The sequence below is a fragment of the Leiobunum rupestre genome, chromosome 7, assembly GCF_980474605.1.
Source record: "Leiobunum rupestre chromosome 7, qqLeiRupe1.1.hap1, whole genome shotgun sequence".
NCBI classification, from domain to species: Eukaryota; Metazoa; Arthropoda; class Arachnida; order Opiliones; family Sclerosomatidae; genus Leiobunum; species Leiobunum rupestre.
In genome coordinates this window covers 19,777,730-19,793,119 of record NC_143390.1, presented here as the reverse complement: position 1 = coordinate 19,793,119, position 15,390 = coordinate 19,777,730, and the positions used below count along the sequence as shown (strand labels likewise).

Below are 15,390 nucleotides of genomic sequence, written 5' to 3'. Positions count from 1 at the left end.
TCCAGAGACGTTTTCAAAAGTCTCGTTTAAAAACAAGACTCGCGATTTAACGAAACCGATTTACCGAGACCTAGACTAGAGTTATAAAAACGCGTTCCAGAGACATTTTAATGAGACTTCGTAAACTCCCGCTAGAATGGGTTTGGTCAACGGAGTTATGGCAGTAGTGAAAGCCTACAAAAACATAGTAAAAGCGTGAAAAGAGATGGCAAAAGAAGTGTCGGCCGTTGGTAAGGGGACAAATTAGAACAAAATGGTCTTTCTTAAAAAACATCGTAAAGACACTGGCCCAAGATATCATAATGATCAGAAAATCAACTGGAGATTAGCTGACACCACTTGAGAATAGAGTGGTGAAGCTAATTGGCGAAACTATGATTTGTGGTATAGCAGGTGTTGAAAATCGCATTGGTAGTACAGCAATGAAGAAACAAGTACATTAAACTCTACTTTATTTACTTTAAATATAAAATTTGAATTGTTAAATATACATTACAATTTGAAACAATATAAATAAACCACCGTACCTTCTACAAGCGCTAGCAGTTTCACATACCACCAGCGAGAATGAGTGGTTTTTTTATTGGTACGCCAAGTACGGGGCGTTTTCACATTACTCCTATGAGTACTCCACCAAGCGAGGTCGGTAATGCTCCCCTTAATTTGGCTGCAAAGAGACGTGGTAAAATATTTCTATTAAGTAGAGGATATCATTATTTAATTGAAAATTAATTAGGATTTCCATATTGATGACAAAACAACGGCAACAAAGATTGACAATGCAAGATATTGTCAATAAAATGGGTTTATTTAGAAACGCTCAGTTTAGATGTATTACTTACTAGCAGTTACATTTTTTAAATAGACGCAAGGGCTGAAAACCCACTTCCAAATCCGCCTAGACCAACGGTAAAGGAAAAATCCAAAAGTGTTTTATGTATTGTTAACGTTGCTCTTTTCCTACACTCTCTGAAAAATAGATTGACATTAATTAAGATAAAATTAATAATTTGGTATACCTGTTAAAGGTGACAAAAGAAGCTATAAAAAACATCATACCTGTGCCCTCCAAACCTATTGCTGCTAGCAGTGCTGAAACATTAGACCACGTTGCTCTGTCTGTAGTAAATAATCAAGAACGATTGAATGGGTTTTAGGGAATTATTCTAAACGAAATGCGCAATTTTCTCTCTCCTTTTCCAGTCATTTGTACAATACCAATAAAATTCTGGTTACCATACTCAACTCTTTTGTTCGGGCTGAAAAGGAAATTGAAAATTTTATTTCAGTGACCTCGCCTTATGAACGAATAATTAATAACCCTGAAACATAATTACATTTACCAGCAGTATGTCTACTACTTTTAAATTAATTTAATGAATATTACTTATTACCTTTTCTCTAGCTTTCAGATGTAACACTTCCCACGACAATGAAACTTATTTCTTTATTGTTGTCAGCTGACCCATCGTCCAACGGAGCTGTCTCCATCTTCAAGCAGGTTTTTTCACTTAATATCAGTTTGGCGGTAGATTTGAATTTCATTTGGATATTTTTCAAAGGTGGTTATCACCTTCCGGTAATTTTTTACCCATAAAAGTAGTTAGGGGCTCAATAAACATTTCATTCAGTATATTAGGCAGTTTTTATCATTGGGTATCAGGTCAAAAGGGAGATGTGTTCCCCGTTCTCTTTAAATGATAGCTACAATAATAAATAAATACTTCTATTTTAAGAATTGAAATACTTTTTATTTATATAATGTGTACAAAAAATAATTTGACTGATGTTGTGAATGATTCGACAAACACTCAACTTGACAGTTTTGTGTCGATAACAATTTTCCGTCTTTCCAAAACAAATACAGCAGATGATTATGATGATCTATAATAAGATTATTTTATAATACAATTGCTCCCAGAGTCACATTTTAAATATATCAAAACGAAAAGATCTTTCTTTCTTCTTTTCGTTTTGATATTAAATAAGAATAATGATAAACGAACTCTTACCTGCGTAGCAAAATCTAATCTATGGGGTGTCTTCATTTCGGGCCTTCGCCATTCCCATTTGTAGCTCAATAAACGCGGTTTCAGGTAAATGTTTGATTGGTAGTGCCAAAAATCCTTTTTTTATATTCAATTCATAGTATTGGGTCACTCGCGATACATTATTTTCAGCGGGACATCTGTTTCAATATTGTTTACACCTTGTTTTATCATGTTAGCTCGAAGAAACTCCGCCGCCATTTTTTCACTATTTTCGCCTCCGAACGCGCAAATGAGAGCTCCGGAGCTCTCGTCTAGCTCTCGTTGAAAAACAAAACTTTTTGTCTCGTTAAAATGTCTCTGGAACGCGTTTTTGAAAAAGTTTCGTTAATTAACAAGACACGCCCCCTTTTTCGTTAGTTAACGAGAATTTTTCGTCTCTGGAACGGGCCCTAAGTGCACGGATGGGGAGAGGAAACCTTTGTTAAAAACCATCTCGGATATCCGAGAAGTGTTTACGAAACGGCCCGGCGAAACTTCTATCATTGAACACGCGATAGAGACGGGCGATGCCAAGCCGATTTTCGTTCACCCCCCTCCAGCTAGTAAAAGAAAGCGAGAGGACATTGACAAGGCGTTTGATGAGTTGTTGGATCTAGATTTGATAGAACCCAGTGTCTCGCCTTGGGGTGCGCCTATTGTACTAGCGAGCAAGCCGGATGGTACCAAACGGCTTTGCATTAACTTTAAGGGAATAAACGGGGTAACGGAGTCTGACTGTTACCCCATGGCTTCGACCCCAATATTTTGGCGTATTTGGGAAGCGCGAAGTATTTCACCACGTTTGACCTTTCGAAAAGCTTCTATCAAGTCACCGTTAGGAAGTGTGACAGGCCGAAGACCGCCTTCGTCTGTCATCCGGGGCTTTTTCAATTCAAAAAGATGCCTTTTGGAATGAAAAACGCACCGAGCACGTTCATGCGTCTGGTGGATACCGTTTTAGCTCCATACAAATGGAAATTTCTTTTTACCTCTCCGAGGGGACTATGTCCCTTAGGAGGGGTTTTACAATCATCGTGTATGTGTGTGTGTCTGTCTGTATGTTTGTCTGTGTGTGTGTGTGCGAACGCGTTACCGGGGCAAAGTCCAAAACGCGTTACCGGAGCAAAGTCGAAAAACCGTTTTTGCAGAACTTTAAAAGCTGGCAAAACCACCGTCTGTCGGTAAGCGTTAACGATTGGTGCGGTTTGGTGCGGTTGTTTTCTTTTTCGTTAACGATCACCGTCGTGACGGTTTCAACTTAGTTTAATTTGAAATATTATTGTAATGTTTATGTGTAGTGTGGGTGTGTTGAGTTTGCGTTATGGCGGTTGTGGGTGATGATTTTGTTGGGTATGCGTTTTGTATGTATGGTTGTTTGCTCTCCAACTTCTTCATACTGACTTTTGGGACGATAAACGTTTCAACGTCCAAATGGCAGGGTTTCCACCATTTGCTTACGGTATTCGTCTTAGTATCAATTTTGCGATCGCATCGGGCGGGATTCGAACCCGAGCCCTCCTGCATGACAGGCGAGTGTTCTACCACAGAACCACCGATACATGTTACTGTCCAAAGAAAATTATAAGATCAGCTTAAGCGGAATCGTTTATAACAAATTAACAGAGCATTAAATTTCAGTTTTTAAAATAGAACGAAATTTCGTGTTCCATTTAAATTATTGCATCGAATGTAACGTCTTCTTTGTTGATTAAAAAGGATGCGACGCCCAGGATTCGAACCCGAGCCCTTCTATATGAGAGGCGAATGTTCTACCACTGAACCACCGATGCATATAACGTTTCTTAGTAAATTATAAACTCAGCTTAGTAGAAGAGTATATTAATGGTTTTTAAAGTCTAAATGTTTTATGTATGAAATTTTAAAAGTCAAATCTTGTTTGTTGTGTTTTTAACTGATCGAGATTACGTTCTTTTTTGTCTAATCTTTGGTTTTGTTGGTCTTTTCTGTCTTATATTTGTATCTACTATTTTTTAAGTTTATTTCCTTTTTCCCGCAAAATCGTCCAGTCTTAGAGGAACCTTTAAGAGCGTAAGTCATTCCCAAAAGCTTATCCTGTTTCATTATAATAACATGAAAAATCGTATTTGTGAATGGTAAGGTGTTGCGCTTATTGATATTATATTTTCTATTGCTTGATTTCTAAGTATTTGAACTAATTTATTGCTTGACTGCGTTATAATATTTTTCTATGAATTATTTTGATTCTGAAGTCTTGACTGCGTTATAATATTTTTCTATGAGTTTTGTTTCTGAAGTCTGATTGATTGGGTTGTTATTGTGTATTTTTACCTCTCCGAGGGGACTATGTCCCCTAGGAGGGGTTATACAACCACCGTGTCTGTCTGTGGGTCTGTGGGTCTGTCTGTCAGGCCGGCGAACGCGTTCGCATTTTCGGTGCAAAGTGTAATCACTGCGTACGCAGTTTCTCGAAGGATTGGCAAAACCACCGTGTGACGGTGAGCGTTAACGGATTGATTTGCGGTTGGGTTTGGTTGGGCTTTTTTCGTCAACGCTTACCGGATATTTCGTTATTGTTATGTTGTATGTCGTGAATGTTGAGTTCGTGTTGTGGGTGTTGAGTTTGTGTTATGATTGTTGTGGATGTTGAGTTCGTGTTATGACGGTTATGAGTGTTAAGTCTGTTGTGTTTGTATGGGCGTTTTCACTCCAACTTCTTCTTAATGACTTTGGGACGGACCGAGTGCTGAATGTAGTGCTACCTCTCAACGTCCAATGGCAGGGTTTCCACCAGTTGTACACGGTATTCGTCTTAGTATCATTTTGCGATTTTTAGGCGCCGTACGGGAATCGAACCCGGGTCTGCCTCGTGCAAGAGATGTACTCTAACCACTCAGCCACCAACGCTTGTTTATTAACGGTGTTTTTCTAAAAAACAGCTTTGGCGAATGTCCTTTACAAAGTTATAACGTTAGGTACTATAATTTATTCTACATCATTTTAAATATTTATAAATTAAATCAATCTTATATTTAATTAAATATTTATAAATTATATTAATCTTATATTTAATTAAATATTTATAGATTATATTAATCTTATATTTAATTAAATATTTATAAATTATATTAATCTTATATTTGATCGTGATCAGGAATTGAACTCGGGTCGCATTGTAACAATGCGGATAGTTCACTGCCGAGCCATTGACTTCCTTAGGGAAAATGTTAAAGTAAAGGAACAATTATGATAAGGCGGGTTTTTTTACTAAACGGATTAATACAATATCTGTATATATTGTTTATTGAACTTTGTTTGTTTATTCTTTGGTACGGTTTTTTGTATTGTTTTAAATTTTTGTTAAATTCTTAACAAAATTTCGTTAAAACACAAAAAGTAGTTCATTGTTACCTTTTAATATCGCTTAGAAAAAGGATAATTATTCAAAACTCCCGCGGAAACTATATCAAAGTAATAATATAGCGCCGCCGTGTGGAGAACTATCAATCAAACCGGGTAAAAAATATAATCTCTTAAATTTTTCGAACTTTAGTCAAATCTCGACGGGTAAAAAAAAACACAAAATAACAGTATATAAGGCCGTTGCCGTCAATACAGAAGATTTAGTCTTTCTTAGTTCTTGGCTGTCAGACGAACTACTACAGGACGGGGTCCTGGTGTCGGTCAAAAGTTATGAGGTAACTTTGCGGTTTTAATTAGTATGTTTGGTCTTCGGTCAAGAAAAGCGATAAATTGTGTTTCGCGTTTGGAACGTGAGTGAATGGACTTCAGTGTATGAACAGTGCGTGTTTAAGACTGAAAGTGTTAAAGTAATTGTGAACTAACTCAAGTCAGCTGTAAGATAAAATTGATTGTTATTATTTTTTGAATTGGAATAACCTAATTATACCCTTGAAATTATCAATTCAACGTGTGAGGGTAATTAAGTAGATTGGAAGTAATTAGTAGCGAACAGCTCTCAGCTGTTAATTAAGACAGAGTTTATGGTTAGTTAGTTTGAATTTAGTTAAAATTACTCAGTATAATTTATGATATTTACTTAAGTGTAAGTGTGTTTTGGTTTATTTTTCAATCACGATGAACTAAGACAAATCTAGTCTTAGACACTTGAGTACCAGTTCTGTACAATTACGTAGAAGGGATATATATTGTTATGTTATTGGCGGAACCCACAGAGCGCACACCATTATTTTTGAAACTAATAGAATTTCTCTTCAAACTAGCTTTGTGTCTGTGTTCAGCTACGGGCCTCTCTCAAGTTTATGTATGTTTACCAGCCAACGTTGGACTGCCGTATCGTGCTAAACTTATCTCGGCCTATATCCAGGATTGTTCGTTTCGACAAGTTAAGTCGGAATTCGTCTACCTGACCGAACGCTAGAGGACTACTGCTCCCGCTGTTTTATCGAAGCTTTTGTTTCTTTCTCACCAAAAAATTGTCTACCGAGTGCGAAAATATTACCAAAGGTGACCAAGAAAACTCCGACTGCAATAAAAAGTGCATAAAAACAATCATTTATCGTCGACCAAAGTTCAACCCTAACATCTCAACGCTACTGACTGCGTTTCTCTCAGAACTCTGGCGGAACCCACAGAGCGTACATAATTATTTTTGAAACTAATAGAATTTCTCTTCAAACTAGGTTTGTGTCTGTGTTCATCTACGGGCCTCTCTCAAGTTTATGTATGTTTACCAGGTTTGTGTAATACCCTTTTCTATTCCTCTTTTTTGTATTAAGCATATGCTGTGGGCTCCGCCGCCCCCCACTGCGCGCCACTGAGCGTCATTAAATGGCAAAAACACTCGTTCTAACCTTAAATCCAACCCCGAAAGTGCGGAAGGTAACCAGACTGAAGCAATGGCCCTTGCAGATATAATGAAATAGCTACGGGAAATTTCCGGAAAAATGGATAGTTTAACTTCTAAACTAAATAACACAAATACCACGGTTGCCGGAATCGATTCGAGACAAACGGCAATCGAAGATATCCTTAAAAACGTCCAGTCCTCGGTCCAGAACATTGGTATTTTGGATACTAGAGTAGCAATCCTTGAGGACAATTTAACACAAGTCGATATTAGAGCTCAAGATAATTATGAGGCAAAACGTATACGAATAGAAAATCTTGAGGTCATGATTAAAAGAAAAAACTTAATAATAAAAGGCATGCCCGACAAAGAACTGGAAGATAGAACCGAATTGGCTAGAATTGTAAATGACCTCTTCTCCCAAAAGCTTAATGGTAATATTGTTGTAAACCCTAGTCAGGTATATCGTATTGGTACTTTTATTAACAACAAAAATAGATATAGTATCTTCCAAGCTAGTACATATGATGAAAATATTATCCTCCTTAAAAATAACATTCTCCTAAGAGGTTCTAACGTATTTATTGAACATGATTATACCGCTAATCAACAATTGGCTAGGTTTGAATTAAGGTCGTTTGCCAAGACAAAATTGCCGGAAAAATATAAATGGGTTAAAACGAATATAATATCGATTGGGTCTGATAAATTTCAATATAATTTTGCTTCTCGAAAAATTGTTAAGATCACCTGATTCTAGATAGAGTTGCCTAATTTTATATATTTAAATAAATTCTATGTCCAGTTTACTTTACAATAACATTAGAAGTGCTAATTTAAACTTTCCTGAACTTTTTATATCTTGTAACAATTTTACCTCCACCGAAATTGATATTTTTGCCCTTGTCGAAACTTGGTACAAAGCCGACTACGCTGATGCTTACCCCGACTACACTTACACTGGAAGGGGTCGTGATAATAGAGTGGGAGGAGGTGTTGGCTTCTATGTGAAAAATCAGATTAACTTTCATGCTGTCGATGACCTCTGTCTCTTCAAACCGAATCTCGAAATACACACAATAAACGCAAACGACATATTTTATATGGTGATATACAGAACTGGGTTTTTAACTGAGGATTTTTACACAGACTTGGAATCGCTACTTGATAAAGTTACTCCCTCCAGCAAATTACTCATTGTAGGTGACCTAAACATTAACCTACTGGAATCCAACCGGACCACAACGCGACTAACAGATCTTACCCGAAGTTACGGTCTTACTCAAGTAATTACAAACCCCACTAGAGTCACTGAGTCCTCGTCTACATTAATTGACCACTGTTTTACAAGCCTCCCCGTCACCACTGAGACTCTCTCAGACTTAAAAGTTACTGATCACGTTCCCATCTTGGTCAAGTTAAAAAATTCCCAAGCCTCGACCGATAAATTAGTTATACGTAACTTCTCAAGCCATAATTTAAAAAAGTTTTTGAATAAATTAAACGATAAAAACTGGGATATCCTACGTGAGTTTAAGTCTGTCGACGATGCCTTTGATTACTTTCACGACTTTCTTACGAATGCATACAATTACTGTTTCCCCAACTACCAAGTTAAAATAAGCGAGTCCCAAAAATGGATTACGCGGGATATCATCGAAGAGATAAAGAATAAAAACAAACTTAAAAAAACTTATAAACGCATTCCAAATGAAGACAATCTAATCAAGTATAAAAAGGCACGCAATCTATGTAATAACATGACTCGCAACGCTAGAATAAGCTACTATAAGAAAATGATTGAGGCAAACAAAGGCAACCTAAAACAAACCTGGAAATTGGTGAACGACTTACTTGGCCGAAGCAGGAAACGGAAAAAACTTAAGACTGGCAGCGCCACCGCTGACACTTTTAACGACTTTTTCAACCCGCAATGCTTATCCCCGAACTCGGCGCAAAATACCCTTAATAATATTAAAACTAAGTCTTGCCCTAACTCCATGGCCCTTCTAGATGTCGATGAAACTGAAATTTATTCCATTTTGTTGACTTTAAAAACAGCCTCGGCGCCAGGCTTCGATGACCTCCTGCCCAAGATTATTCGTAGCGCCGCAATGTACTTAACTACCCCTCTAACAACGTTGATTAATCTCTCATTCCGAATGGGAAAATATCCGAAGATACTAAAAAAGGCCATAATAGTCCCAATACATAAAAAGGACGACACATCTTCACCTGACAATTTCAGACCAATTTCCATTCTCTCTGTTTTGGCCAAAATATTTGACTCTTGCTTTTTGTCACGACTGGTTATCTTCTCCAACAGGTATAATTTGATATCAACAAGCCAGTTTGGTTTCCGTAAAAATAACAATGTCGAACTAGCGATTTCTCGAGTTTACAAGCAGATTGTTGACTGTCTTGATAGAAACCATTACGCCGTAGGGGTATTCCTGGACCTGAAAAAGGCCTTTGACACCATCGACCACAACAGACTATTAAAAAAACTATCAATCATGGGTGTCAGAGGTAATTGTCTTAATTGGATAAGCTCCTACTTAGATAATCGTCTAAGTCAGACCAGACTTAACGACACACTTTCTACCGAGAGGATTGTATGCCGTGGTCTTCCGCAAGGATCACTACTTTCACCCATTCTCTTCAACCTGTTTATCAACGATATTACTGAGATAGAAGACTCCAACTCACTTACGCTTTATGCTGATGATACCATTAACCTTGAGGGCAATTTCTCTATTGACGCACTAATCGACCAAACCAACAAAAAATTGTTCAACATCAACGAGTGGTTAAATCACAATATTTTAGAAATTAACGAAAGTAAAACAGTCTATATAGTGTTCTCTTCGACAAATAAAACCAAACCAACACATAATCCGGTCATAATAATAAAAAAATAATTGGTATGTTTTTAGACCTAAAAAAAACGTTTGATACGGTGTCTCATGATATTTTGTTAAAGAAATTAGAAAAAATTGGTGTAAGAGGTCTTATGTTAAAATGGTTTGAAAGTTACCTACATAAACGTTCCACCATAGTTAAAATAAATAATACTTTTAGTGACCCGTGCACATTAACCTTTGGAATTCCTCAGGGGACCATATTGGGTCCAATTTTGTTTTTGATCTAAGTTAACGAATTATGCAATCTTAATATTGAAGGCCTCCTGGTGGCGTTTGCTGATGATACTATTATTTTATGTTGTGCTGAAACTTGGGAGGAGGCTTTTAGTTTGGCTCAAAAGTCAATGAACCAAATCCATAAAGTTTTAGATAATCACCTACTTACTCTTAATGTTGATAAAACAAAATATATATGCTTTTCAAGTAGGATTTTCGATAATCAGAATAACTTTAAAATTAAAATACATAAGCACTTAGAGGATGAAATTACTTGTGATTATAAGTGTATGGAAATCGAGAGAGTTGACAAAATTAAATACCTTGGTATTATTATCGATAGTAAGCTAAAATGGAATTATCATATTGATATTATGTTAAAGAAGTTACGTTCATGTATATACAAATTCTTTACGATTCGCAATTTTCTCTCTTTACATTGGCTTAAAGTAACTTACCACGCGCTAGTCCAATCTATCCTTGATTATGGAATTATCGCCTGGGGCGGAACAAATAGGGTACACGTAGAACCATTGGAAATTATTCAGAGGAAAATAATAAGACTCTGTCTAAGGTGTAACTACCTTGAGCATCGGGTGGATTTGTACCGTAACATGAATGTATTTTCAGTTAGACAATTATATGCCAAACGTATTTTATTGTATACATATAAAAATAGGGACAAATTAATTCTTGTAAATTCTTATATAACGCGAGCCATGACTAATAGAAATGTTATGGTTTCTAGAATGCATAAGGATATTGGACAAAAACACTTTAATTACTTAGGTCCTTTATTATATAATAACTTGGACTTACACATCAAAAACTCCATAAATATTTTTATATTTAAGAAACAAATATGTCACTGGCTTTCAATTTATGGATATATAAATTTGTATAACTTTTTATCGTTTATGTAATGTAAAGCCTATCCATGTTATATATATATATATATGTGTATGTATATGTGTGTATATATGTATGTGTATATATGTATATATATATATGTGTATATATGTGTATGTATATGTATATATATATATATTCTTTTTTTTATTATTCAAAATAATATTGCTCTCTTCCAAAATTTGTATTTAGTAAGATCTCCCTCAAAGGAAATTTTATGAATTAATGATAGACCCCTGCCACGCACAAGCCAATGGGCTTATGTGGCGTATAGGGGCGATGTATTATTTTCCTAACCTTAATTTTGTATCTAAATTCTTCGCATCAATAAATTAATTAATTATTATAATTGGTCAGTCAATCCTAAAAGAGGTCGTACTCTATAAATATCTGGGCATTTGGCTCGACGCCAACCTCAACTTCAATGATCACATAGATCATGTGGCTAGTAAAATCGCTTATAATATATACCTTATAAAACAAAACCGTTTAATTTTAGGGTCCCAATCATCCCTGAACTTATACTACGCCCTAATCTATTCGTATTTAACCTACTGTCTCCCAATCTGGGGAAATACTTCAAACTACAACTTATCTAGATTATTCCTATTACAAAAACGAGCTCTTCGTATTATCGATAATAAATCATTTTCCGCCCACACCGGTCCTATTTTTGCCCAATATCAAATTTTATCTATTTTGAAATCTACGACTACAGTATGCTAAATTTTGTGTATAAATCACTAACTACGTACTCGGTGAACCAATTTGTATATGGCAAACTATCAATATATTTCACTAGAAAGCCAATAATTCTAAATGTGCCTTTCGCACGTACGAGCTTAAAGCTAAACTCACTACTCTGCAAAGGGCCCAGACTCTTTAACGATTTAAACCCTCCATCGAGTATCAGTCTAAACGAATTTAAAAAAATGTCGAAACTTTTTGTAAGACGAACTTAGTGGCGCTCTCTATTCCTTATTTTCTTACCCCTTTTATTAACTTTTTCTTAGTTACTCTTTTCCCCTTAGATAACCTTTAATTTTAATACATTATGCAATAAATTAATTATTATTATTATTTTTATTATTATGAAAGTTAAATCTAGAACGTTCCATAGACTGTTCTAATCACTCGCCCACAACATTACAGTTCTGGCAATCCCGAATCAAATAAATTTTCGATATAACGGCGACGGGAAAATATTCTCGTAAATTTATCGCGCGGCCTTGGGGAATATTATTTTAACAAAATTTCGATAATCTATCGTTTAATTAAAATCGGCCCGATTCCGTTAAAATTATAAACCAAAAAGCGAACGGTCGTTATAATACCCTCTGTAGATATTTCTTTCATTAAAATTTGCTTCGTATTATATTTAACTGATAAACTTGTTCTGTAAAAAGGGATTGATCCGGGATTACGTTTTTAGTAAATAACTCGGAATTGCGGAGATACATATTTAAAAGTCATCTCGAAAAATTAATACCGCTAGGGACAATTCTTCCGAGGATAGGTATATTTTGGCTTGCCAACTTGTTTGATTTTACGACGATTTCGTCGTATATTCCGAATCGTTTGAGCATAGCCGCCTAGATTAATCAAAGCCCGTGCATGGTATTCAGAGAGGGGGAGATAATTTACTTACTCCATGCCGAATTTTACCACTTAAACCGTACGGTGGCGTGTTATGGACTAGGAGATTCGGGGTGCTCAATAAAGGTTCAAGAAATTTAGAGGAAGCTGCCATAAAGCTAAAATAGTATGCCAACTTTTATTTTATATGGGCGTAGGCTTACTATACTTATTTATACATTATTTATATGAAAATAAGCAATTACGCCGTTTCTAATCTTCAAAATTAAACTTTATTTTTGAAAAATTAATATGGATATTATCTGTCATTTTCTCTTTAAAGACAATTTTTAAAATATTAGACATTTTTATCAGGGTTTGTTAAAAATAGGAACTTGTTGAAGTTAACCATTTTACAATTTTGACATCAATTCTATATTTGAACACATTTTAAACATATTATTATATCTTAAAAGTTGCATTTTAAAATGTTGCAAATAGATTACTTTTTAAAATATCACGGTGTTTAATATCTTATTAATGCACTTTCTGTTCATTTTACACTTAAAAATAGGAACATCTTAAATTGAAAAATATCAAAACTGTTCTCCAAGTGGAACATAAATTCTTAATTTGATCACATTTAAAACATATATCTCTAAGATAACTTTAAGATATTGAAATTATATAATTTTTTGTCGGTGTTTGATATCTTATATATGCATATTGAGTTGAACTTACTGTATACTAATGAAGTGCTCTTAAAAATAGGAACATGCTTTTTTGAAAGAATTTTTTAAATACTAGTATTTAAATCTTTAAAATTTTTCGAGATAACGGTTTTGTCTTATATTTCCTGACTTTTTCTTTTACATCCGAAACTTCTTTGGCGTAATTGTTAAGTAAGGGTCGTAAACATTTTTCTAATAATAGTTTGAGAAGAACTAAATTCCCACAATCTAATTCACACTGCAAAGGTTTTTTAAAATGGGGCAATATTATTTCGACATATTTTGCTAAAATATTTTGACGGGAAAAAAGGGTGATTGGTGAATTTACGAAATCTAAGACAAGTACCAGTAAACATATAAATAATCGACTAGGATATTTAAGCCCGCCTCTGTCATTTGCTTTAATTAAATACAGTAGAGGTGCTTCGGACTGTGGCTGTATTAGTTTTTCCAAGCATCCATCGCAACTTGAATTTTCTTCAGCAACACGTACTATATATCCACCTATTAGAGCAACCGAACGATTCCTCATAGTTACCATGCATAAATCTGAATAATAAAATAATAAAAAAGTGTTTATTATAATAGTTCTATTATCAAAATATTACCATTCAAGTTACTTTTTCCATTAAATTTAACAAATTAATTAAACCCCATGGTAAAACTGGATGCACACTGAGATTGACAGGGTTAGATATGTTGCTATTCAAATTATTTCTGAAGGATCTCGTGTTATTAGACAATAATTCTGAAAAAAAATATTATTAAATTCCATAACGAAATCTCTGAATTTAAATATTACAACACATACCGAGTTCCATATTTTCTTTGAGACTTTTGTTTGCTCCAACATTGGAATTTCCAGAGGATTTCAAAATTCCAATTTTCAATGATCTCTCAATGGATAAAGTAGCCGCTCTCTCATCCATTTGGTCATTTCGACCTCCTGAATGCCGCAAATGACTAAAAGTCATCTCCACTACATCACTGGATAGTTTTCTTGTTAGGACATAATGAAAGCCACTTTCAAGGAGGTATTTACTTAAGTCAACTGTAGTTCTAGTTGTTAGTTGCACAGCTTCATAAGTTTCATCTGATAGTCTTTCCATCTTGTTTGTGGCATTATCCTGAATTACTGCTAAAAAGGGTAGAAAGTCTTCTATAAGCTATTCCAGCCGTGTATCATCTAACTCAGAAAATGGTAATTTATTATCATTGCGAGAATGAATCGCATTTGTTCGATTGGCTATATCATGAATTTCATGCCATTTCCTTACGCTCTCCATAAAGAAAATTGTCGCTTCCAAATTTTCCCGTTGTTCTTCATCTACAAGGTGAATGCGTAAAAGAGTTCTTAAAGCAGCAGTTAACGGCTGAGAAAATATTTGTATCGCATGTAATACGTTCATTTTTTCAAGGTTATTCGGCAAGACTACTTTTCTAGTTAGGAAGCGTACAGCTTTAACCAAATTTCCTTTTTGCATGTTGTAAAGTGTTTTAATAAAACTTGATGATATCACTAGAAGGGGTGAGAACACTGTAGACCCCCTAAGCATCGCTACAATCTACGTTCAAAGGCAAACGCCTAGCAACACTTTTTGGGTGGGGGTCTAACTTATGGCGGTAAATTTGAGATACCTTGAATTGTACGTAATTTTGGCTGAAGATTGCTGCGCATTCGTGCCATCTTTTAGCAATTGTAACCAGGATCGGGGAGGTCGTTCCCGATCTCACCGGTCGGGGCGGGGAGCAGCCGCCTCCACCAGAGGCCTTGCGACTCGAGGACGTCAGAATGGGCAGAAGGCCCCAGGAACGCCGGGGCAGACCACCCTGTCAATAGGAGGGCAACCAGCCCAAACCACAAGGCAGACGGCCTTAGGAGGACTCTTAAGGCATACCGCCCAAGGATCAAGGGGGCAGACCGCCCACTCCGCAACAGCATCACTGGCGTCCTTTGAGGCGAGGCATCCGCAAATGTAGGCTTTGTCCCTAACAGTATTTCCCTTTACTTCTGAGTTATCTCGTTGTTTCGGGCCAACGCTGCTCGGGAAGGTAGGGATGACTCATCCTCGCTCGCGTCGTCCACCTTCAGTATTCTCCAAAAGTGGCGACCTCTGACCCGAAGGGTTAAGAGCGGGGTAAAATTGCCGGTGACGCTTACTATTGCACCACAGTGAGTCCGCAAATATTTCTTG

The 15,390-nt window shown here is 35.9% G+C and overlaps 1 protein-coding gene and 1 long non-coding RNA gene across 2 annotated transcripts; one reads left to right on the top strand and one right to left on the bottom strand.

Annotated features, from left to right (window-relative positions):
* Positions 1-529: 529 nt before the first annotated feature.
* On the bottom strand, positions 530-1,549 carry LOC149935063 (uncharacterized). Its single transcript, XR_016472393.1, has 4 exons — positions 1,395-1,549; positions 1,060-1,259; positions 843-969; positions 530-667 (listed from the first exon to the last, which is right to left on the bottom strand). It is a non-coding gene; the product is annotated as an uncharacterized LOC149935063 (long non-coding RNA).
* Positions 1,550-6,937: 5,388 nt separating this feature from the next.
* Positions 6,938-9,761, top strand: LOC149935062 (uncharacterized). Its single transcript, XM_090153521.1, has 2 exons — positions 6,938-7,461; positions 7,646-9,761. Exons 1-2 carry the CDS (start codon positions 6,938-6,940, stop codon positions 9,759-9,761), a joined length of 2,640 nt encoding a protein of 879 aa, XP_090009647.1.
* The last annotated feature ends 5,629 nt before the right edge of the window (positions 9,762-15,390 follow it).